The sequence below is a fragment of the Scardinius erythrophthalmus genome (assembly GCF_964197995.2).
Source record: "Scardinius erythrophthalmus genome assembly, chromosome: 23".
NCBI classification, from domain to species: domain Eukaryota; kingdom Metazoa; phylum Chordata; class Actinopteri; order Cypriniformes; family Leuciscidae; genus Scardinius; species Scardinius erythrophthalmus.
The window spans coordinates 8,126,941-8,153,860 of record NC_138243.1 but is presented as its reverse complement, the minus strand read 5'-3'; the positions used below and the strand labels follow the sequence as shown (position 1 = coordinate 8,153,860).

The window sequence follows — 26,920 nt, the reverse complement described above, 5'->3', positions numbered from 1 at the left end:
GGTCTAGGTAGGAAGTTCACTAGAATTTGGAACAGAGCTAAAGTATTCTTGGTTTTCTGTCATCTGCTTAGACCGCATACCCAGAATGCATCAAGGTCTTACAGCACCATGGGGCCAGAAGAGCCACCCACTCAAAAGATGAACGGAAGAAGGGCAGTGGAACAAGCAGTCCTCCACTGAGAGAAGAAAAGCACCATTGAGTGTGGAGGGTTTAAGAGTGTGGGCTGGAAGCTCTGCGATCTCAGGGAAGGAGGAAGAGGAGGTGTTTTGGAGGTAGTCGATGGCAAACCGGATCTGGCAGGTTACCCAGGCACTGGCCCTTCGCTTAACTCTACTAATGCATCAGCATCACAGACCAGGAGATATCCAAGCAAGTCATCCCGTGCTGATGAATTGTCTGTGTATACTGCTGATAATGTGGCGGATTGTGGCTGCAGCACGCATTTTATGTGAGAATTATTGCATCTGGAATACGGCGGGCCCCGGAACAGATGCATAGATGTCAGAACCCCAGAATTTAAAGCTAAATACGGATCCATAAAGCAGAATCACGTCAGAATCGCAATTAATGTCTCTCTGGTATCCACAATAATTCTAGAGACACAACAGAAGAAACGTCCCTTTGGAACTAATCTGATTTTCAGGCCTTGTTCGAGTGTCAGACAATGGTGGAATTCTTTTGCCTGTGGTCATGTGATTCAGCTCAGTAAAACAGGTGACTAGCACAACTGAACATCTGGACTCTGAAGCTCTAATTGAGATTTCTCCTGCACAAATTCAGCACCCAATCACACTACCCTGTTTGTCTTTGGCCCTTGGGTCTCAATGTTATTTTAGAAAGTTATTGACAAAAGTGTAACAACCAGGGCTGTCAAGTTTAGAAGCTCCTCAACTAATATAGCCTGCCGCTAACAGCTCCGAGGTCAAGGGTTGTAGTCCTTGAATTCAATGCAAGTCATTCTGGATAAAAGTGTCTGCCAAGTGAGTAAATGTACATAGAAGTTCCAAGTAATTGATTTCAATAAAAACCACATGCATATCTAGTATTGGGTAACTCCATTTAACCACAAAAATAAACAGTTGAGCTGACCAACACAGGCTCTAACCATCTATACCAGGGGTGTCCAATCCTATTCATAGAGGGCCAATGTCCTGCAGAGTTTAGCTCCTACCACAATTAAACATTCCTGAACCAAGTATTTGAAGAATTCAGGATTACTAGAAACTTCCAGACAAGTTTATTGGGCAGGTTGGAGTTAAACTCTGTAGGACAGTGGTCCTCCAGGAGGGAGCAGGATTGGACATTCCTAGTCTATATTTTTTAAATCAAAGGTCAATTCAATCTCTACCAGGGGTAGCCAACCTTGCTTGTTGAAGGCTACCATCCTGCAGAGTTTAGATAAAATTACAGGCAGGTGTGTTGAAACCAAGTCTGCTGAAAGGTAGCACTCCAAGAGCAGGGTTGGCTACCCCTGATCTATACATATTTGTTTTTAGGGGTGGAAAGTATCATTTGAGTGGAAAATGTGAACATATTTATACTCTAAAGAGGCATTCATGTCACCAAGTCGCTGCCCTGTCCATTGTTTGGAAACGTTCCTATCATGTGGCAGATCACGTGAGTGGCAGTGTTCGCACTCCCATTGTTGGTTGTGGTCAGTCTCTGATGCTCATGTTGCTTCAAATCGCCAACTCTTATTTAAAACAAATGACTTCCAATTGCTCTGATGCTGCCAGCATGAGCAATCGTCATCGTTTCAAAGGCCTTTGAATGCAGAGTTGCCAACAGGACCGTGGGAGGAGGGTTTATGTGAGACAAGGGGATATACCAACATCCCAAACTCCTGTAGATGGGCGCCTTGAAGTAAACCTCTGCCATGCTACTTCTGTGAGCGTTGTGTCCAGCACTTTGGATTATAACAACAGAAAGACATTGATAATAATAATAACCTTTAGCAATTATTATTATTATTATTATAAAAATAACAACAATAATGATCATTTTATACATTCCCACTTCACAGAAGTGAAAATAAAACAGGTGTCAGCACAGTGCTGAGCAGTGGTTTGGGTTCCACAGGGCTAAAAGCAGTTATGTGTGTGTTGATGAGCAAGAGAGAGAGGCTTCCTTCTCCATGCCCAGTGTTGACTCGTCCAACACTGGTCTGCTTTTCTCACTGCCAGTTTTCTCTCTCTTTCCTTGTTGCAGCATCTGTCTCTGCTTCTCTCCGCAGGGTCAGTGTCCTTGGCACGTCTTGCAGCACATCTGCCTGAAGTACGCACGGCTGCAGAACTTGAACTTCAGCACCAATGGGCAATATGCCACCTTATTTACGTCTTTGCACTCTAGGGGAAGAGAAAAGGTGGAATAAGAAAGGATACGAGTAAAGTGGTCGATGCTGGGGAACCACAAAGGGGAAACTTTTAGGCTTGTGTTAAAGGGATGATTCACCCCAAAATTAAAAGTCTGTCATTATTTACTCGTTCCAAAATGTCGTTCCAAAACTAGTGGAACATAAAAGATGAAATTGATTTGGGACTGTCAAGCTCCAAAATCAGAATAAAGGTATCTTAAAAGTACTCCATATGAGGACATACTTTTGTGCGCTGTATTCCAGTGCTGTATCCCAAGACTTACAAAGCCATGATATAATGGATTTGTGTGAGAAGCACACTACACTTGAAGTTGCTATTCACTCAAAATCTTTTCAAAGTAGCCAGGATGTACTTCAAGCATTCACCATTTGAGTTCCACGGAAGAAGAAAGACAAATGGGTTTAGAACGACATGGAGGCAAGGTAATAATGACAGACTATTCATTTTGGATTACCTATCGCTTTCAAAACGCCAAGGAATATGGACCTGCCTATCATTTAATGAAAAGCATGTTTGCATTTCCTCTGAGGACAACCTTTTGGGTTCTTAGAATGCAAATCATATATTTAGATGTCTGTGTGAATCCAGGTGGTAATCGGTCCAGGGTTTTAATACACTTGTGAAAGGGAGCGCAAATGGAAAGACTCAGAATTTGTCATCTTCATCACAGGGATGATATTTAGCTGTCTATATAAATCTCACTGTCCCGTCACCGGACGATGGTAAAGTGTCAGAGGGATGTTTTACAACTTGGCCTGTGGTAATGTTCATTTCCTGTCTATTTCAACCTCTTGCTACATTGAGTCCTAATCAGATGAAGCATGATCAATTTCCAGTAAGTATTTTTTGTTGTGCAAGATTCTATCCCTCTAGTACCCCAATAAGTAGTCTCAAAATGTATCAGGTTATAACTATCTAATCCAATTAGCCTTTCCAGATATCATCTTGTAGCAGAAGTAGCTACGAATAGTAAATAGTACAAATAAGTAGTGGTAGTGTAGCAAATTCCATATATACTTAGCTAGAATGATAATGAGTTAATGGTATGCTAAGGTTGCAGGCTAATCTGTTAACAGCAAACTAAGCTAGCAGACTCTGGCCCTGTTTACACCTGGTATTAAGATGTGTTTTGGTTGATCGGATCACAAGTAGACGAGGGAGATGCATCCCTGTTTACACCTGATGTTTTAATCTGTCTCTCTTATACACTTCCCCTTCTGTCCTGATTTCTTCTAGGGGAAGGTCTATGGGCAGGTAAATGTAGAGCTTTTTCAGATTTTTTCGATCAAATGTGCCCGGAGACGCCGGAAAACACACAGAGAGCAGCAGCTTTAGTTTCTGCTCTGACAGACGCAAGGCCAGCCGAACACTGTGAGTGTGTGTTAGAAATCAGGAATGATGAATACGTTTTTCATCTTCAAACCAAACTTGTGTCTTCAGCCGACAAAGTTTAAAGTTCCCATCTGGCTAATACGCTTCCCATAATGTTTACTCATTAGGTCAGTAGGCGGAGAGAAGATGGTCTTTTGTGGCTGTTCGAACCCATTCGACCACATGAGTGTTTACACTAAAAGCAAACCGGTCGAATGATTTTTCAACTACCTCTGGAAGTGGCCAAAAGTGGACAAACTCAAAACGTTTTAGACCCCATTTACACCTGTATTTAGTCGTCCAATTGTGATCCGATCGAACAAAACGCATCTTAATACCAGGTGTAAACAGGGCCTAATAGTAGTTTATAAGATACCAGGCTAATCATTTAGGGCATAATTGATTCCGCCTATGCACAGCTAGTTGGCTAATTGGTTAGTTTGCAGACTGACAGAAAAAAAACTGACAAATGCTTAATTAGTTTAGAGTTTTGATTATATACATTCTACTTACCCTGAATATTAACCAGTGCAAGTTTTTATAGCACATAACTTATTATAAAAGGACATGGTTAAGCACATTGAATTACTGATAAGTTATTCAACATATAAGTGTGTGTGCATTTTATCATAGTACCTGAGGTTGTGTCTGTAACATAAAATAAACATGCTTGAGAACATTATTTGTGTGAATATGAAGGACAGCCGGTTATTCTGCGGGAGGCGGGGCAAAGGCTCCAAGTTTAGCAATAAAATAAAATAAAAATAAGAATAAGTGGCCGTATTTTGAATGGATCTCAATGGAGGAGAGGCTTCACTATGCTGAATTAACTGCTTTTGTTGGAAAACAGCTTCTGTGTAATCTTCAACATGTTTCTCATTAAACATTCATTTTGGATTGACCAATTTTTAGAGCTTATACCTGAAAAAATTGCTGTTTTTAGTAAGTGTCAATTTTGCAACAGGTAGGATTTAGTTTAGGCACTTCTCATTCATTTCTATGGAATCCTCAAACAGTGATTGAATGTCGCACAACTCTGACGGATATTCAATGATGTCAAGGTTGTAATGTAATTGGTCATCAAGGCATACATGATCCAAGTTGACTGTTATAATTTTTCCTTCTGGAAGAGCAGTGGAGGTTGGTATCTCCCAATAATAAGACCATCTCTGGAGGGCAGGATCTTGCATGACCCTCTAGCACTGGAAAACTAATAGACTTCCTTCCATCAAGACCAAAACTCTCCCTTAAAAGAGGCCATGACTCAGGGCCTGGACACAAGCCTCTTAAAGTAATTACAGCGTAAAAGAGAGCGACCTGATTCACAGCGCAGGCAGACGGCCATCTGCATTAGTGTGGCAGCGCACTAACTGGCCCTATCGCAATTATTGTGACTCTTATTAGAGTCTTTAAACTGCCATGGCTGATGACAATGAAAGTAGACATTCCGTCACTGCTGTTGATTAGGATACAACTAATCCCATTAGAGTCCATTAGGAGAGATAATCTAACGCTGCTTCCCCAGTGAAGGAATCTGAATAGGGATCCATCTCGCAAGGGTCATGGAGTTTTTATTGAATCCAGGATTGTCTATATAGTGTCCTGCCTCGATTCCAAACAGAGGTAGTTAATAACGGGCAAGAATAGAACAATATAATCCTTTGTTAATTCAAAATTGAAAACAGAGGCCACAAACTTTGTAAATGTCAACACTATGATCAAAGCCAGATGCAGCTGATACGAAAGTAGTCATCGCCGCTCTTTCATGGGATTAGCAGAAGGGTAACTGACTTACCGTCGCCACTGGAGATGGGTGTAGCGTCACACTTGCTTTCACACTGCTGCATGGTGTTGGGCCGTAGTGAGTCTGGACATTCAGTGGAGGGCTGTCCCGTATACGACAGACACTGAACCGTCCGCATCTGCTGCCCTAGTCCACACTGAGCAGAACACTGTAAAAAAACACGCAATGAGCCGTAAATTCAGCCTGTAATCCATATCTCAGAACCATAAACTGATCATTTATTTTCATGTTATGGCATATTAATTAAAAATAATTAAATCTAATGTTTTAAATGGTACAGTACAACTGAATTTTATTATAGTTGATCACATTATAATGTAATTGATATACACTTCACCACAACTGTAAAAAACTAAAAGTTAGTGTACTTGGTTACTTTAAAGACAGCAGCAACAGTGAAGAGTACATTTGAGATGAAATATAAGGTGTGATATATAAATAACAAGCAAAATTAAGATTAATATCATTTAAGCCACTTTGCCACAACGAGTCAGTTAAGTTAGACTTCAGGAACTGGCCCAAAATTGTAAATAGAACAGGATTTTCAAGACATTAAGTCTTGTCCACTTTCCAGCCAAGAACCATTGAGTTAAAAAGGAAAAGGGATATATGAATGATGTTTCGAGGTAGCAAATCTGAAATCAGATGTAATTCTGAAGTGCTCAAGGGCGCTCTTTTACTTTCTTTAACTCTGATTTCCCTCAAACTCTCAAGAAATGTATCTACTATATCCTTGAAATCATAAAAACCCACTGACTTCTGTAAATGAACTATATGCACGATCACTTCCGCATTTAGCCTCAATGGCCAACACAACTTACGGTGCAGTGAAGTGTATGGAAATATGTGAGAAAAATACACGAATGAAAAAATAAATAAAATGAATCTTGAGGAAGTGTCTCATAACAGGACAAAGCAATATTGATACGATCCACCTTTACGCTGAAGATATTTAAAGCTTCTGGAAATCATTACTAACATGTTACATTGTAATATACTAAAATATTATGATTACCATAGTTACTAATATATATAATATTCTATATTTTAATATAGTTAGGTGTAATCGTCAGTTTGCTATGGGAGAATACTATACCAGAAGCTTCTGTAGTGCTGAGTTTTTAGTGTGCATATAGAAGAAGCCAACCAATTAGACTGGTGTGAGTGATTTTAAGGCATTTTTGTGTGTAGTGTCTGTCAGGCGGTCCGTGGCACGCTTGTGAATTCGGGCCCAAACTCAGTGCTCTGAAACGAAGGACCGAGAGCTACTTGTGGAATGTCATTGTAATAGTTTAATTGAATCTCTGACTACTGTCAGCTGTTCTACATTAGAGCTCTCCACGTTGCTGGAGGGAGTAAATTGCGACTGTCTGAAGTGAAACTGAGATGTATTCCAGTAGTCTCCTACCATGATGTAGCACAGTGATTCAATGGAAAAACTAAAGAGTTGCCTAGCAATCCAATCCAATACACAAATTTAGCTCATTAGTCACTGTGCTACAGCGCCTAGTGCGAATGCCACAGAAACGCTGATGACGCATGCCAAGACAAGGATCTGATGTGGATTTAGTCATAAACACGTGTAAGACCAACAGTGAAGGACACCTCAAGGGACTTGAGTGCAGACATCTCAGATGAGTTTCCAGCAGCCTTCCCATTTCATCCCCTCTGTATTAAACAGACTTTATTAGAGCACGAGTCCCTGACAGACGGGATATGTCAGTGAAGGCCTTAAGTGGGATTTGAACCAGTGACCTTTTGGCCCATGGCTCCCTTCAACAGCCACTCCATTATGAGAGTCTCAGTTCATTGCAGGAATCATGGGATGGCGGGAAACCCGTACAACAGTAGTTGTCACTTCACACGGGAAGATGGTTAAAGCTAGAAGACTTTTGTTATATTTTTCAGATCATTAAATTATTGTTGTTCTTGTAACCTTAATTGTTGCTTATACTGTAGGTGATGTGAGAAAATTTTTCTTTATTATATTATATTATATTATATTATATTATATTATATTATATTATATTATATTATATTATATTATATTATATTATATTATATTATATTACATTACATTACATTATATTATATTATATTATATTATATTATAGGGCTGTTGGATGTTTGAATCTGATTGGCTGACGGACATTCTATCTAAGGTGTGCAATTATTTTCAGGGAAACGAACGGCTTAAGTAGTTCCAGGCAGGTCTTGACCGCATTACAGTTCCATATCAGTTATTCAGTTATTCAGTTAAGGTCTTTACAGATTACAGCAGCAGAAGAACCAAAACCCACAACGACACTAACCAAGCAAATAAATATAGTAAACAATAGGGTAAAACCGACAAATTATTTCCATGTTTTTTTTTTGCCACAAAATTACGTTTTATTATGTATGGAAAGCACATACTCTCTTTCTCCCGCTCAAAATGCACACACACAGTACGGACACAAACTTGCACAGAAACGTGCTGTCAGCGCTGCTCTGACGATTTTATCAGTAAAATAGTTTAGTAACATAAAAGCCACATTACATTTCTCACTGGCGAGGTAATAACGCCGTTGTTCTTGAAGCAGATAAACTTACAGTTTCTCTATTAATTAAGTTCCGAGACGCACAGACTCAGGTAATTCACACAAGCTTCATCTCTCTCTCTCTCTTTCTCTCCCAGACATCAAGATAATGTCGGCCCAGATCCGGCCAGCATCTAGTACACATAGATTCCACATGGTCGGATCTGGGCCGACATTATCTTGCTGTCTGGTCTCTCGGTCTCTCTCTCTCTCTCTCTCTCTCTCTCTCTCTCTCTCTCTCTCTCTCTCTCTCTCTCTCTCTCTCTCACTGCATTAGACTGCTATCAATGGCTCAAGCCTCTGTTACTAGCTCTAAAGTTACGTTTTGGAATTCGCAACGGAGATGAGGGATTAGATGCGTAAGAAATTAGTCCTACACATAAGAGCATTTTAAGGACAAAAACCTGACAAATGTCTTGAAATACAACATCAGAACAATGTCTTGAGATGTGGTTACCGTAGTATAAGCATAATAATTAACTCCAGTCTGTTGAATTATTAGAAAATAATGTAACTATAATTTACTTGTCTTTTAACCTGTTAACCGTTGCCAGAGCGCGGGCGCACTGAAGCGGTTTTTTTTATAAATAGTTCAAAGTTACTATCAGATTTAATGTTATACCTTGACAAACTATACATCATTACAAAGATATAAGACTCAAGTTTCAGAATTTGACCACTATTGTATTCTGAGAAACTTATAGCGACAGTTATTTCTTAATTTGTGTCAGGAGTTATGAAATGAAAAAATGAGTCGATACCTTTGATATGAATTATGCGCGTCAGCCGCTTTCATTCATAAAAAAACTCCCGTGCCGTCGTCATGACAGCGATACACAAAACAACGTCCTTCCGGGCTTTTAGCTAAAAAATGTGCAGATTTGGAGAAATATTGATATATTCTCATAGGTTTACATCAGATTTCTATAGACAGGAATAATATTTATTGAATTTATACCCAAATGCGTCGATGTAATCATTATGAGCGTTTGTATACTCTGTTAATGCGTTTTCAATTCATACCAATAGCATGAGGGCGCCCTCGCCGCCCTGTGCACAGTATTAGAACCAAAGAGTATAGAAGTAACAAGAGGCGAAACTCCGTTGCAGTTTTGACAACAGCCACTAGGTGGCGCTTCGGTAGCGCGGCCGCCATTTTGGACTGAACCAACGGCTTTACCGTTAGCACAACTACTGTACAGCATTAACATTATGTCTGGAAATAATTGGAAACAAAGAAAAAAAAACAGTGTTCTGCCATCAACTGCAACAACTAGTGTACAACCAATCAACTAGCATTTCATAGATTCCCCAAAGATCCAGAGAGGTAAAGTAAAAGGTTTTATTAACTTTAAAGTGAGCTTACGTAAACGATAACAGGTGCTGTAACGTTAATGTAAGCTATCCCATAACCGCAGTAACAGTTTGCTAATGTTATGTATTTGGTCGAAATTGTCAAGACTCGAAATGGGCTTTTTAAATCGCATAACTTACTTTCAGAGATATATGAACACCTAACCTGGCAAATGATCGCTTTATTAATTCATTGTTATCACTAAATTAACCCTTTAACTGTCACCTTTTTTTCGCATAAACATGAAAATCACTATCCAAACTTAAATGGTTGTAACGTTAATTCAAGAATGCTTTGGAATTTAGACCTATGGTTGGTCTTGTTTTAATTTGTCAGATTATTGTTGAAGTGAAATAAATTATGAAAGTGAAACAGAAAAAAGTTATATAAGTTTGAGTTTATTAAAATGTACAAATTTAAAAAAATATAATTATTTATATTTTATATAAAATATATATATATTACAAAATATATTTTACTTTAGAACTGCAAGAAAATGAAAGCAAAAAATCTGAACAAGTTGTGTTCCATATTTTAGGTTGATAAGTTATGTTGATATCTCGCTTCCTCACCCTTTCTGCCGTGTGCTCTCTAGCTAACGTTAACGTTAACGTTACACGGTTTGGAGCTGCGCGCTCTTGCTCGCTCCGGGCATCAGGGAGCCGCTATCAATATGCGGGAGACTCCCGGATCTTCCGGGAGACATGGGATGTCTGCTCTAGAGATATTAAAAACTAGAAACTACTTTTTAGTTCATTTAACCGCTTTTGAATTTGAACCGGTATCGTTCAATCCTATGACAGCTGTGTTGCATTCAGTCCAAGATGGCGGCGCTGCAGCTCTGCTGCGCATGGGGGAGTTTGTTGCAATGGAACGTTCTATTGAGTTTCGCCTCTTGTTACTTCTATACTCTTTGTTAGAACATGAAGAAGTGCCATAATCATGTGACAATCCAGGAAGCCTCGAACACACACACAGCTAACAACAGATCGCGCTGTAACATGGAGAAACAGTCGTTTTGAAGACAATAAACATGTTTGCTATGATATTTGAGTTACCTGTGTTTTTCAATCCATGCCAGGTATTTCCATAATAATAGATTATATTTATAATGTAATGCTAATCTATATAGACTATCATTGTGCAGAACAGTATACAATAGTATATTTTCTGTCTGATTTTTTTATCTGAAGCCAAATTAGATCACAGAAAATTATTTAAAATACTCGATTTGCTTTATAAAGTAAGTTTATAAGCACAAACATGGTTTTAATCTCATAAATTGTCGTGTATTGATGGTGTGCTAAGCTAACATGCTAGCTAGCCCTAGGTGCACCTGCCACCTAGAAGTTATATTTTTATTATTTTTTGAACGCTTACTGAAATGTTTCTTTATTCAAGAAATGCATTTAAAACAGTTTAGAATGTAAGGGTGAACTTTGAGAAAATAAATTAGTGACTGAAACCATATGAATAGCATGTGAATAGCCAGTCGTTAGTAACTAATGCAGACAAAAGAAATGCATATTTAGAGCCATAACCTGGCTGGAGAGGTGTGAATGTGTGCAGGGGGAGACTGAGACTGAATGGGGCTCGTTTGCACCACAAAACAATAAAGACAATATACTGCATAGATGGTAAGAAGATGACACTAAATATCAGTAGCATTTTAGCATCAAATCAAAATAAAGTCACATGACATGGTCTTGAAAAACATTTCACTAAATACAGAGTTTTGGACTTATTATCTTAAGATTTTAAACATAAAATGTTTAGACATGTGGCATTAGCTGTAGTGCATTTCTAGACTGCTCCAGGGCCAACTTCAATTTTATTTTCATGAGGATGTTTCATAAAAAATAATTTCTAATAACTTTACAAAACTTTGAAGCTATTTATAACAATTTTTGTCATTATGACAATAATTAATTCTACATTACAATAAACTGCCAGGTGTCAGCTTTCAAATGAGATCATACTTGTGCTTTTAGTACAAAGGGTTCATGAACTGTATCTGTTTCAGTTTGGGTATGTCATTTCTTGGGATTTTTCAAAAGTGGGGTTGCAGCTTAACAGGTTAAAAGCCGGTTGCTAACAAGTGGCTAAATGGGACTACAGAGGTTGTCTGGGACTGGAAGAGGTAAACTCATCTACTCACTAGTCCACTTTCACAACCTCGTTTATAATCACGCCCTTGCAAATTAATCTTACTTAAACTTTCCAACTTGTAGATTTTAAATAAAGACTGAAAGAGTTGTTGGAACCTTGATGGTGATGTTGAAGTCATGTGACTGTGGTGTAGTTTGTTTATCACCTACACCTACATGGAAGTCCTGGAGGGAGAGGGCCTCCAAGAGCAACCCAAGCCCACTCTAGCTTTTTATTTCTGGTGATTGTATTTAGGCTTCAAAAGTTTTGTTCATTTGTGAAGATTAAAACAATGAACAAAATGTGTAAAAGTTTTGTTGGTCACAGAACTTATGTTCTGCAATAATCCAAAAACCTATTGGGCTTTTGCTGAGGGAACCAGGGTGATGCGAACTTCTATTTTTCAATCTCTCCTTTTCAACTGCCCTACATTTTTTCTCCCCTTTTGGAATACTACGTGTAAAGAGGAAGATATTATTATTATTATTATTTTATTTATACAGCATTTTTAAAAAGATTTACGACAAGACACCACAGTTATCTTGATCGTATCCTTATTTTCAAGAGAGAAACCACAGGGCCGTCTGAGAGTGATATGTTTTGTCTTTTTAAAAACATATTCTTGGCACTGACAGAAAACCTTGTCAACCGCAGAGATAAACTTCAAACAATCTGGATGATATTACCTCCACTTACACACTCTTGGGCTGTTATACTCGCTGTCACTCACGGAAACACACGTCACTGGCTTTCCAGAGGCTCTAGTTTATCATGCGAGTGTAAATTCTGTTGACGTCAACTAAACACATGGTCTTTTTCATGCTGTATTAAAACACTTTACGCATGTATTGCACAGCAATACTCTTTCTTTAGTTGTTCTAAATCTTAATGACACGTGAAATACTTACACAAGGCTGCATTTGCATGTAGTTTACAGTCAACCGCATTGATTCTACTTCCATAATATGAGATGTATATTGGAGTGAAACAATATTCCAAGTAGGATGGTACTTGATTGAATCGAAAAAACTGGGCATTACATACCAGAATGAGGCTAGATGATTGGAGGGGAGGAGTTGAAAAATAAGAGTGCTTATTTTTCAGATTCAGATGTAGAGCATATACACTACCGTTCAAAAGTTTGGGCTCAGTAAGATTTGTATCTTTTATTCAACAAGGATGCATCAACAAGTTGATCAGAAGTGACCGTTAAAAATAAATGCTGTTCTTTTGAACTTTCTATTCATCGAAGAATCCTGAAATAAATCCTCATACCTGTCCCCATTCTCCAGGGATCCAGCGTGGCGGCGGACAGCGACCAAGGCTGCAGCGAATCCGAACCGGAGGTTTGTTATGGTCCGAACAGAGGGCTGGTGGGAAGGTTTTGGTCAGGTCGCTACTTTTACACAGAACAATACGATGCTTGAAGCCAGGGCCACACTTTGGGGTACACTATAAACAAAAACACAACACAACAATATGAAAACAACTTTGCAAGAAGATTATCTGAAGACTTTATAGATGAAGAACACATCAGGTCACCTCAGACCAATCCAGCGTCACCCACTGGGGTGGGCAGGACTGATTGTTGCAGGACTCTTGCTCTATTGGTCGATGGGTCAGACAGTGGCTGTCCTGCAGGGTCTCCTCCTCGGTGGGGTCGATTTTACGTATGCACAAAACAGTGCGTGTTCGGATGCCTCCGTCACAGGTTTTCCCACATTCTGACCAGTCACCAATAAACCACCTGAAAACACACAAAATGGGAATTGGGGTGTGGTTTAGGTTTAGTTGCATGTAATTATGCATTATTTATAGTTATTACAGTAACTACATGTAACGTGTAACAAGGACACTGTAAAATAAAGTGTTACCAAAAACATTTATTTTAAACTGTAATAATACTTCACAGCTTTACTGTTTTCTTACCAACCCCAAACTTCTTTTCACAATAAAATCAATAGATATGTCTTTGCAGTGACTGTCACCTCACAGCTCCGTTTACAATCTCTCAGTGAAACGCAACATTGAAAAATGCATCAAGATCTTGATTTTGATATATTAGTTTCAGGGGCTTAATGCAAATAATGCCTTGCCACATAGTGACCTAAAATTAGCAAGAAAAGAAACATTTGGAATAAATGGGCTGAAACGCCATTGTATTTACTACTCAAAACCATATTAGTACTCTCAATTGGTTTTTGGACTCTGCTAATGCACTTTGTTAAGGTTCAACGCCTGTGAACTCCACACAATGGCAACAACAATTCCAAATTTGCATTCAATTTGTCTTAGTTTTTGGCAAAACTACTCCTACACTTTAGCTGGGCTGTGGAATACAGACATTTTATATAACCGTGTCTTTTTATCATTTGTTACGGCTGAATTAAGTTCTGTGTGGTTTGTTTGCATTCTCTTGGCGATGCTCTGATAAAGCCACGGACTATGTGTCTTATGAAACGCTACAAGTAAAATAAAATTAAAGCTGAACATAAATTAATAATGAAATAAAACCTGTCATAATCTGCAAGATCATTAGAGAGAAATGACCTCCCCAAAAACAACAGGGTGTTCTCAAATGACCATTATGACCCTTTCTGGGCCAGAGAATGCATTCCTCTGACATCAGGTGGAGATGGAAATAGATTTTAGATGAAGTTATTAGCGATGCCCATCTTGGGGTTCAGGTTCACTAAACCCTCCACTGGCAAGATGCAGGAGTGCAGAGGCCAAAACCATTTAATTCCTCCTTCCAATTTAAAATTTGCAGACACAAGTGAACTTTGCTCAGCTGCTCGCCCCATTGAAAATGAGTGTTAAGTGCGTCTGGCCGCCGCACACACGCATACTCCACACACGTTTATGGATATTGTCCCTTGAGGGTTCATAGATTCTGCTAGCCAATACAATTAAACGCAGGTGATCACTCATACTTTTTTGAATGCCTTTAGGATTTTGGCACCAAAATCCAAATGAAAATAGGCAACATATGAAGAAATAAATCATGTTGCTTAGTTTTTAAGCTGTCTTCAAAGAAGCTCTTTATGGTCGGGGGTGCTATGAAGACAAATGAAACATTACGGGTTGTGGGCCTTTGCACTTTTATTGCTAAGCGGCTATGTACTATTATGATAAGACTCATCAAAACAGAATACAATTTCAGTTTTTTAAAATATTTTTTTTCATCCTAGGCTGACAAAGAGAGCAAAACCTTAAGTCTAAGCCGCATTTTTGGAAAGTGATATATATTTATATATAAGGAACATTTTTTTTTTTTAACTAGATTTTTTGCATGATGTAAATAAATGAAGCCTGTTTTTATAACAATTAAGATTTTTAGTTACACTTTATTTCAATGGTCCACTTTAGACATTCTGCAAACTACGGCCCGGTTTCACAGACAGGGTTTAGATTAAGCCAGGATTAGGACATTTAAGTAGCTTTTATAAACGTGCCTTAAAAAATAAAATAAAAAAACATTACTGGTTGCCAGTGCTAGTTGCTTTCAGTTAAAACATGCATTTTAATCTGGGACTAGCTTAAGACTTGTCTGTGAAATCGGGGAAACAAGTAACTTTGCAACTACATGTCAACTAGCTCTCATTGTATTAGTAGACTGTTAAGTTAGGGTTAGGTGTTTGGGTTCGGGTTAAGGCTGGAATACACTACTTTTAAAATCTGAACCCATTTTAAAACACAAGGCATCATACACTTGCCGACTTTGTAAATAGTTACAAAGTAAAATCTGGGCATCATATGCTGTACACTAAACGAAAATCATTACGAACACAACAAACTCACACAGAAACATGACAAATGAAGCCCTTATGTGTTCTAAAATCAGCTCAAAATATTAAACATGTTTGATATCCTCCATATGAATGAAATCAAACTTTGAAGTTTGCTCTCATTGTCATTCCCATGATGCAATAATTAATGATATATTATCTGCATTGTAAAGTACATTTGTAATACGATAATAGTATTCACTTTACTGAATTTAGCTGATACTGTTATAATATTTTTTTTTATAAAAATACAAATTGGCAGAATGATTTTTCATCATTACAATATTGAGATTTTTTTTTTTTTTTTTTTAAGGAAATTGTGCAAATTGTCATAAAAAATGTCCCACTGCAAAAAATAAATAATAATAATAATAATAATAATAGTTTTCCAGTTGTACATGATGTAACGGTTATAAATAGGCTATCCTTTAATTATGCAATTATAATAATTAGGCTGTCAAGCCATTGAAATTGTTTATTTAATTAATTACACGATGTGGCGATTAATTAATCTATTTAATCACAAAGTAATCGCACATCTGTTTGGGCTGAGAAATTACCCCAAAAATATAATTTAAAGTCATTATTGTGTTAAATGAGAAAAGCATCAAATAGACATTATAAAAAGGGGCATTACATTTTTTTTATTTAAATTTAAATTAACACGTTAAATCGACAGCCCTAATACTTATATATCTCTTTCCCCAATCAATACGCCTCAAAGTTGCTATACTCACTCGGGAGGGCAAGGCTCGGTGTTACAGGGCCGCTGGTTCCCTGGCGGTTTGCTGTCCGAGTCACAGTAGCTGTTTTGGACCACGGAGTTGTCATCCAGTCTTTTACACACCACCTCCTGCTTCTGCGAACCTGCAAAAAGACAATAAAACATCACTTCATTCATCTGCCTCACGCTTTCAGCTGCACGATCGTTTTCGGCACTTCAGCAGCTCGTGTGCAAAGCGTTGTGTGGTCGGCATCGGTCCCTGAGGTTAAACTAGCTCTGTGTCTCTTCTCTAGGGGTCCGCTTGCTGACAGAGCACTCTGTGTGGATAGAGGCACGGAGGTGATATCAATTTTCCCTCTGTATTATATCTAGGTGTGTAAATGCCTCGGTTGAAGTGAGTGTCTTAGTGAATGATTTTTACAGAGAAGCCAATCTTTTCTTTGGCTCTTGGTTGTGAAAAGTGAGCATTACCACAGTAATGGCAGAGTAGTGCGCTATGCTTAGCGCTAGAGGCCATTGGACTCTTTGGGGCCCATAAGGAAAGAAATTAGCCTCCAGTTAAGCCGGTTTATGCCAAGCTTGGCTAGCGCGCAAGGCCACCTTGTGAGGTGGATCTAATAGCTGCCAGTACGGCATTCTTGACTGGGTAACCGAAATAACAAACTACTCCGGTGGGAGCTCGATGAACCCTTTCAAGATAAGAGATTTCACAAGTACCGATTTGATTCACTGAAACCAGACCAGGGGGTAAATGTAATATCTCACAACATCATGATGTAAGACCGTTATCTTTGTTGCATATAACGATCAAAACAATAAGACGGCAACATTGAAATTTAATGGGAGTTTGTATAAAAAAAAAAAAAAAGCAGGAATCAAGTCCAAGTGTCTGAATCACAAATCATTTCTAAAAGAATATTGCTGAATTTTATGGCAGTTCGCTTGGTGTTCAAATGCTCCCTGTGTGGCTTGCCAGCAGAACAGCCGGGAGTTGTATTAATAACCTAAAATTTCACAAATGACATAAGTGTTGCCCTGGGGTATTTCCATATAAACTAAAATGTGTTCAAATGAATTGAGCAACGAATGAGGTTGAGTTCGCGGCGCTCTGTGAAAACCCTCAGTGGACTAGCCTGCGATGTTTGCATTTTTTGGTGAAATATAACAAGTGCTTTGAATGTTTTCAATGGCCATAACTGAAAAAAGGAGAGAGGAAAGCTATTTATTGTTGTAAGAAAGCCATTTATTTCGGAGGAGCCTGAACAGTCTGGTCATATTTGAGGTGAGGGCTCACATTTACATGTGGTTACGACATTCAGATGTTGAAATAAGAGGCAGCCTTTCTGCTCCCTGCACAACTTGTCTGTTGGCGGCACAAATTGGTGAACCATAGTCATGTCAGATAAAAATACAAATTTTTATCATTCTGTGGGATTTTTTTTTTTTTTAATAAAGAAATGATGACTCTGAAAACACCAGCATGCATTTCCAATCCAATGCTGTTCATAATAAAAATGTAGCAAAGCAAAATAGAGCTTTCAAGCTTCAAAAAAGACATGAAAGTGCCATAAATGTATCAAAGGCCCTGTTTACACCTAGTATCGTTTTCGTCAATCTGATCACAATTGGACGACAAAATACAGGTGTAAACGGGTCTAAAACGTTTTGAGCTTGACCACTTCCAGAGGTAGTTGAAAACGCATTCGACCGGATTGCTTTTGTAGTGTAAACGCTCATGTGGTCGAATGTGTTCGAACAGCCACAAAAGGATGCGGCTCTTCTCTCCGCCTACTGACCTAATGCGCAAACATTATGGGAAGCGTATTAGCCAGACGGGACCTAAGTTTTATGTTCATACTGTATGTAAATTGCACAAGCTTATTTCGTCCATTAGATTGAAAGATCTGAAAAAGCCCACACATTTACCTGCCCATAGACTCTCTCCTTGAAGAAACCAGGACAGAATTGGTCAAAAGTGGACAAAAGAGACGGATTAAAACACCAGGTGTAAACGGGAATGTGTCTCCCTCGTCTACTTGTGATATGATAGACCAAAACGCATCTTAATACCAGGTGTAAACAGGGCCATAAATACCAAATTTTTAGTACCAAAATACCAAAATTTAAGTTCCTATTTGCTGATAATTATGAAAAAAAAGCAGTCCAATTCACAAATGATTCATTTCAACCAGTTTTGTGAACTGGATAGACTGATTCCTTCAAAAGATCTGTTGTTCAAGAATCAGACTTTGCTACTTCTCTCATGAACTCTCATTTTTTAAGCTTGAAAGCTCAGTTCTTGTTCACTGTAACTGAACGGACAACTAATAGATTATTCAAAATGTATTCTTTCGTGTCCGAGTCATCAGGAAAATCCTTTAAACTTCTTATGAAGCCTACTGGGGACACTATCAAGAACATGTTTTCATCCAGTATGTCTATTTATTTTTCACATTTTCTCATTACAGATCAGCAGGTACAACAAACTTTCTCAATGAGGATGTGCGGAATTGATTGTCGTACCTCCTGCACATGTTGCTGAGCACTCAGACCAGGGCAGATGGTGCCAGGAGAAGCCCACTTCATTGTCCCCACTTCCTGTACGCTGGATGGGCACATTGAACTTGTAGTGGATGCCCAGGTTCTGTTCCTGTAGCAGCACCTGTAACATTTAAAATGGAATAGGGGTTTCTTTTCTGTTGCTAATATACAGGCATAACAAAGAGGTCAGGGTCAAACTGGTTATTTTTGTTCCCGAATTGCAATTATTTATAGTAGATGGGATGTTAGAGTATTTTATGGTGGGACTGTTCACATTCTTGTGGTTGCATCAGCCACTCAGTGTTGTCGTGACGTCATTCCTGACTGGCTCAGACTAGAAAAAATTCACCTGTATGCATCCTTCCAAGGCTGGAAATGCCAGCCGAGCAACTGTCATTGAGATAAATGGGAATTCTCCAGGTATTATAGACCTCCACGATCTTAACCAAGGATTTTGGCAAAGGAAGTTGGTCTTGGATTAGTGACAAAAAGACAAATACTGAGGTCTTAAAAATGTATCGAATAGAGCAATCAAATCATTAGGAAGAGGAGATTTTTTGGATGAGCCCAACCTCAGTTCAACTTGAACGAGCACATATTTAGCATATCACATCAGCTTTATTCCTGAATTACTTAGTCAGAGAGCTATAAATGCATGTGTGTGTGTGTTATAAATTGGAAAGCCCTGTTAACCAGTGTGGGCCACAATGGAATGGCTTGTGGTGCATTGGGCTCTTGTATGTTTTCCAGCGGTGCTGCGACCAGATCCTGGTATTTCCAGCACTTTTTGTCCAGGGAAAAGCGATTGTGGTTGCCGAGACGGGGCTTTTCAGAATGAACACACACACGCGTGCTAAAACATGTGCACATGAGCACTCGCATTTGGCCAGACAGAGGTTTTTAGTGCAAACATATATAACAGTTAACTCTGAAACCGCTAGCTAGAGTTCATGTGAGGTTTGTACACAGATGTGGACTTTATTTAGAAGGAGCCAAACAATTCAAACTGCGCATTCAAAACACAAGCCTGCTCTACAGTATCACTACTGTGACCTTACTACATGAGCTTTTATTGACTGAAAATAACTCAGAGGAAAGGCCACAATTGTTGTAAAATAGCCATATTTTAAAATGATTTTTGTCACTTTTACTGAAAGTAAAGTGGAGAGATAACAGGAAACTACAGGTCCAACAGAGAGGAAAGGGACATGACACAAGCGAGATTGAAATCACATAAGTGCTTCAGTGCGTCTCTGAGCATCTGAACGACCTGCCAGGCCACATCTCTGGCATATACTTCTAAAACACTAGAACTACTGAGACTACTGTGTTCCTTATAGAGAATATATAAGGATCTAGATCTACTCACCATAACCACCAGAATTTCAGTGGTGGCCCCTAGAGCTTCTAGCGACTCGGGTTCATCGGTCGGCCTCTTGTAGTGGAAGGCTGTTCCTGCGATGTCAAATTTGCGGGGCCAGTCGATGGTCCAGGCTCCGTTGATGTAATAGTCATCCCCCTCCGATTTCAAAGCTGTGACAAGTGAGAGAACCAGTTAATAACCCGACACGAGCGAGATGCTGCCAAGCTGAGAGGGTGATGTCATCGCTGTCATTCGTCAACATGACGAGCATCGTCTTACAGAGTGGCTCTGGCTTCCTGATGTCATGGCCAATTTTCACTCGCGCTTTCAGACGCAGTGCAGCTTGTAGATCTAACTTACCAAGTTCAGGTGAAAGTCTGCTTTCCTCACAAATGCCATAACTGCTCAGTTGTCAAAACAAAGATCTCATCTCAGCATAATTGTAGAAAAACATCTTGATTGAGATTGGGCCAAATTGTAGAAAAACAAGGTGTTTTTTACTCACTCCAGCTCAAAAGGACTTTTGCACCATTTATTTTTCCTAAAGGTACACAATGTTTGTTTTGTTGAAGATTTAAACAAAGAAATGAACAGTACTTTTGATAAATCTTTAAACGGATAACACTCACATTGAAGATGAAGACTGTTTTATTCTACATAAGAATGACATGATGGGCAAGTCACTCCATCATGCTGACAAAAATTTTGCCAAATATTAACTTGGTAGTAATATTTGGTTAAAATAGCCAACAATAGCACACCATCAATTGTGAATTAATTGAAACAAAACTGAAAATTTGGCTTTCTATTTTTTTCCGCCATGGAAGAAAAAAAGAGAAATTTAGAAGAATGTTTGAACTGCCCTTTTCCATAAATGAAAGTATAGACTTGCTCCAAAAAGCATCATATATATGCATAGTACATATGATTTGTACACAAGTCTTCAGAAGCAATATGATAGATTTGTGTGAAAACACACTAAAATCCAAATTATTATTAACTAAAAATTCAAGAATTTACATTTTTAAACTTAGTGTGTCAAGACGTGGTGTGACAGGTTACACATCGATCGATGATGCCAAATGCTAATTGGTTCTTGCAGGTCTCATAACTGAAAGTGACATGGCAAGTTTTCATATAAATGCATATGCATTCATTATATAGGAAAGAGTTGCGTACAAATTCTTGAGAACATTTCCTTTTGTATTCCATGGAAGAATAAAAGTCATAAGGGTTTGGAAAGACACAAGGGCGAGCAAATGATGACAAAATGTTATGCTCTCAAACTGCCAGTTATATGATCAAGGGTGTAGATTTGGTTTGAACATTGGGGGGGTTGAAGTTTGGGTTCTGCATATTTTTCATGTGATCATGGTATACATATTGAGGGGGTTGTAATGCATAGATTTAAATATTGGGGGGGTTATCTCCCCCCTAACCCCCCCACAAATTACGCCCCTGTATATGATACTTTGGCTAAAACCAACCAGAGAGATAAGAAGACAGTTGTTTCAGGTACAATTGAAATGAAATGACTGATTTTAAACATCAATGAACCAATTCTGTAGCATGCTTTCATTATTAGCCAAATATTTGTGAGACATTTGAGATCCTCATTTTAAACAGGGCTATGTGTTTGTATTCCACAAACATGCCATGTGACAAAATGTGTTTCACAATTTCCTTAAATGTGTTGCTAATGTCAGCCACTTCTGTGTCAGAACATCAGACAACTTATATTCCTCTCAAACGGCGAGAAAATCCTCCACGTCAACATGATGGACAACAAAACTCAACAAGCTGTCATACACACTAGCTATATTTATGTTTGCACTCAAAACAACTTAATTGGACCCTCTTGTTTGATTGTTTTAATTAGTTACTGGGAACCATGATGGTTTTACTCAGCTTGTGGTTGGGAAAAGACAAAAGACCCATCTTTAGAGAATGAACATGAGAGGGAAGACGGCTGTCAGATTAAACCAGATTTACACTCACAACAAAGCTTAAAACAAACCACTTCACCACTTTTGTACTCAGTAGAGCTGCACGATTATTGATAAATTGAGAATTGTTTCAAACAGAGATGACAATTCTGAGAAAAAAAAAAAAAAAGAAAAAAAATAACACAGCATTTAATAGAGAATCTGACAAAATGTTAACTTATGCAGTATAAAGTAAAAATGTTTGATTAATTCGAATGAATTATTTTTTTAAAAATCACTTGAATGAATGATTCAATGACTCACTTGACTTGACTTCACTTGTTTCATTACTGGATGAATCAGCATTTTTTTGAATGAATCTCTTGAATGAATGATTCAATGATAAATAATTTTTTTAACAATCACTTGTCGCCACCTACTGGTGTAACAATGTAATTAATACAGTCTTTATTTGTAGCATCAGGTTAATTTCAAAAGGTGATTTACTCTGTTTTGATCACTACCGTAGACATTAGTGTTTATATCTGAACTTTTATCCCAGTACTTCTGTGATAATTTGAATATTTGTAACACACAACCATACTGTCATGTTCAAAAGATTGTTTGTGAAGCTGTTTCATACCTACACATGACAACTGCTCTTTCTGGATCAGCAGCAGCGCAAACACAGATTTTAATGTGCCGGTGTGATTTTGTCAAAGGTTTAATAGACAGAGACGAATCATTGTCATTTAGGAATGAGATCGCGTGGGTGTTTGAATCGAGATCGAGATCTTTTAACGATTAATCGTGCAGCTCTAAACAATCATAAACAAAGCTTCAAAAATATAAATACAAACACTCACCAATGTAGTTCTTTGACACGGCCACTTCCCTGATTTCAATATGAACCGATCCTTTAGGTATCTGGACGACCTCCATGTAACCTGCAAAATGTAAACAAAACCTGAATTTTACTTATAGAATGGCGAATGTACATACATTTTTTGGCATCATGATTGCCACAAACCACAATGACATATTTAGGCCATGGCGGTCGCCTAATCGACTTGTCTGCCCAGCATACTGTATGTATTTTGTGTTCATACTTATAGCAACGGTTCTTAAATTAGCATGTTGTGCTTTAATTAGCATTGACATACTGTAAAACTCTCTCTGAAGTTTTTTCTTTGAATTTATCCACAGCTACAGTAGATGTCTTTGCCCTGTGTATCCTCTCTTGTTGTTCTTTTAAGTGTCAAGACTTTTGAAGACATTTTTTGAAAGCTGTGTAGTTTTGCAGATTCCTTAACCGTAATTAAGGAATACATTTTGTTATTGTTGAAAAGTCACTTTTTTTCCTGCGTTTTCACTTTCAAGAACTACTTCATTTTGTCCTTGTTTAAAGCTTTATGGCAAATTCTTAGTTGTATCTAGTGTTTCGTGTAAACTAAACAGACCCGGAGCACACAGTTGTATTTGAATAGAATCCCAGCATGCTCAAAGAAACCTAACTAACTTAGCAACAGCAAATTCATTACAAGAGAAGAATCTACACCGTACCCTTCACTCCCCCTTAAAGTTTCAGATGATTTACCAGCTATACCTTAAAAGGAGAAAACAGTCCCTTACTACAGAGAATACTTTTGGATGCGGCCCGACGATGCGTGCAATATTAGAAGTTTTATTGATTCTCTCACTGGATGATGCAATTAATACTCGTATATTGTGTTACCGCTTCTATTTTGACAACTTGTTTCTTGACCCAAAAACAAAAGCTTTATCATGGTTGTCTGATGAAAAAACCCCACTGCATTTCCATGAAAAATGTCGATCTTGGCCAAAGCACCCCGTTGGCCCCCTGACAGGAGCCACTGCCAAAAAGACAATGCGTTCCTCCACTCGCTTGTGCTGTGCTTTCTTCAAGTGGGATTTCTCTAGTGGAAAGCGATTAAAAACTTGTCGCGTTTGGCAGGCGTGCGGCGCGCTCTGTGGAACGGGATTCTGAGGGGAGAGATCGGTCTGCATCGTGCTCCAGTGGTGATTTCCAGTGGATTTCGCCACAATGTTTTATGCGTCTGAAAGGCTTTATAAACTTCAAATATCCAAAGCAACATGGACACTGACGGCAGGGACAGTTCCCCTAGATCAGGGTTTCCCAAACAGTGGTTTGTGAGAGACAGGCAAGTTCATGATTTGATGAAAAGCTAATAATGAATAATATCCCATGTAAAATGTAAATAACTAAATAGAGCTGCATGATGATCCTGACATAGCTTTGTATGATTATGAAATCAAAGGCTGCGATTTAATTAAATAACTTTAAATGCTGATGCGGCACATATTTTAAAGTTAAGCGCAGCACTGTGTTCATGCGCACAAGCAGCTTGTAATCCAATGCTTTCAGCATTTTAGAGCGACAGTAAATGCATCGAACTCCATCGCTGCATGCATTTGGGAACTCAACCTGCGCTAGGTTTACTTTGCATACACACTTGCAAAATTTCCAATATTTTTGTGGGCAGAAGTTTACAGTTTTGCAAGTGAAGTATTTAAGACATAAATATTAGTTTTGTAACTTAAAGTAAAAATTTTTTTTTTATTATTTATTATCAAATATTCATTTGTATTTTACAGTACAACAGTAATATTTCTGTCTTCATTTTTGTAATTAGAGGTAAAACATAATAATACTAATAATAATTATTATTTTATTTTAATTGAGTTCCTAAAACACTTTTGAGTCCACTTAAAGTCAAGCTACAAAGTCTAAATAAATGTGTACCTAATTTTTTAAATTTTATTTATTTACTTGTCTTTACATGTCATGTTACTATTGCGATGCCAGAGTTTATGGAAAAAGTTGCCAGCCAGCATTTTTTATCAATTTCACAAAACTTTCGTGGTCCTCTGAATGTTTTGTTGTTATATCAGAACATACAATATATCAAAAGAAGGAACAAAGCCTCTGCTTTCAAACCAAAAACATATTTTATTCTAGATTCAAGCATTCTTTTTTTATCAACACTCAAATGTGGGTAAGTTTCAACAAAAATCTGATTTTTTTTTTTTTTTTTTTTTTCTCAAAGATCGGATTCAGAACGATGATCAAAACACAGATGGAGTAGATCAAGTCCATCAACACCCCCAAAGCATCACAGTCCTGTAGCTCATCCTGGGTCGAAAATAACATTCTGCAGTTTTGATTTATATGATGTTTAATGTTGATGATCGCATTATTTTACACTATCACTTGTTTCTGCTTCTATTTCGGCTGTGTTTTGATAAGGAGATTCTGTACTATTTCAGAAGATGTGTAACAGCGCCCCCTACCATATAATCTCGAAAGATTCCGTCAATGGCGGGAAAAAGAGTAAACTGACATCAGAGAACTGTGAACATTGCAAATGTGTCATTAAATTATTGAAACATTAACTTCTATTAGATTCTACTAAAATCTCTGGGGAAGCTTCAAGCAAACACCTACGCAAGGGGTTCATGGTTAGATGCTGCCTGGGGTCAAACCATCCAATATTTGTGTTACACCAACCACCAACCTACTTACCAACTCGATAGACCTAGTAAGTACCTGGTAACACATTATCATGACAATGCATACTGAATATGTGATATTTGTGAGTGTATAATCAGTGACCTCCTGACCTCCTCTGGGTAGCGAATCGTTGAACAATCCTTCGGTGACCTCACACGTGCTGCCGTCCCCGCCGCACACACGGCATCTGTCCTCCTTGGCATCCGAGCCCAGGATGTTATCACAGCCAACATGCTGGAAAGACACACAGGTTTCAGTGCAAGGGAACACAGTCGACGCGTTCTCAGACCGTGACTGTCTGATTCGAAGAATAACATGTCATTCGCACAGCTGTATCGAGTCAGAATATGACATGAAAAGACGAATGGTTCTGGTTTTGCTTCGGGACCATGATTTCACACTGGACATCAATACAGTACCAAAATGATTTACAGCATTGAACGAAATTAAATAAAAATGTCCTTTAAATCAAACAGTGAAATTCGTTGATATGACAGGCTGATTATGAAAATTGACAATTTTGTAAGTGCATAAACAATAGCAGAAGCATGAGTTACAGTATTTATAGTTCAAGTGTTTTGTTTCTAAATGTCTAAATGTCAATTGGATTTTGTTGTTTTTCTGCTCTCAGCAGCCAATAATTCACCACACAAAGCACACTGTGGTCGGCACAAACCATGTTTATCCATGTTGCGTCAAATTTTCTTTCATCTTACATTTTGTTCATGAGGGCATGTCACGCAACCTGTCCATGTTGGCATTTATCTAACTTGACTGGCTTCTACAAAATTACAGGTGAATTTGTGCCAAAATACTAGTCTGACTGGACACGCAAGCTTTAAATAGAAATATGAAATACACTGGTACTATATCAGTCATCAGCCAATTTTATAAATATTAGATTCTTATTTTGATTACCTTTACCTTCAATGCTCACTTTAAGTAAATGTTGTCAATATAACAAAGATTACTGAAATACTATTTCAGTCTTTCTACTTTAAAATGTCACGTTTAATTAATGTGTTATTTGCCATTTCTTTATTATTTGTGAAATTTACTAACAATTTCAGTTAAAATTGTTTTAAAGTAAATCCTATACCAAATGTCTTCCAATGAAAGCACATGGTGTGTTGCAGTTCACTATTTAAATTTAACATGTTTTTCCCTGCTCAGAACTAACATGTGACCAATTTCTTTATGTTGTAACCCAGCAGTTGCGAATCACTGGACTAGACATAAGATTGATTGCTGTTTTATTTTGTTTTGGACATTCCCTGTAAAGCCCCTGTGCAGGCCTTTACTTGCATTATTATTATGGTCCAAAAGGCAATGAGAGGTTGTTGGGTGCAGCACAGATTGATTCCTTAGAGTTTAAAAGAACATTGTGTGGATTT

General features: G+C 38.1%; 1 protein-coding gene across 1 annotated transcript in view; it reads right to left on the bottom strand.

The window, feature by feature from the left end:
* Positions 1-1,998: 1,998 nt before the first annotated feature.
* The window catches only part of adamts6 (ADAM metallopeptidase with thrombospondin type 1 motif, 6), an 84,369-nt gene continuing 59,447 nt past the window's right edge, over positions 1,999-26,920 (bottom strand). Inside the window, exons 16-24 of the mRNA XM_081354503.1 lie at positions 25,637-25,760; positions 22,840-22,920; positions 20,055-20,218; positions 18,668-18,806; positions 16,158-16,287; positions 13,175-13,379; positions 12,908-13,084; positions 5,543-5,699; positions 1,999-2,346 (exon numbers count right to left, since the gene is read on the bottom strand). Of these exons, the coding sequence (XP_081210629.1) occupies positions 2,237-2,346; positions 5,543-5,699; positions 12,908-13,084; positions 13,175-13,379; positions 16,158-16,287; positions 18,668-18,806; positions 20,055-20,218; positions 22,840-22,920; positions 25,637-25,760 (1,287 nt within the window). The 3' untranslated portion in view covers positions 1,999-2,236. The remainder of the gene's footprint in view (positions 2,347-5,542; positions 5,700-12,907; positions 13,085-13,174; positions 13,380-16,157; positions 16,288-18,667; positions 18,807-20,054; positions 20,219-22,839; positions 22,921-25,636; positions 25,761-26,920) is intronic.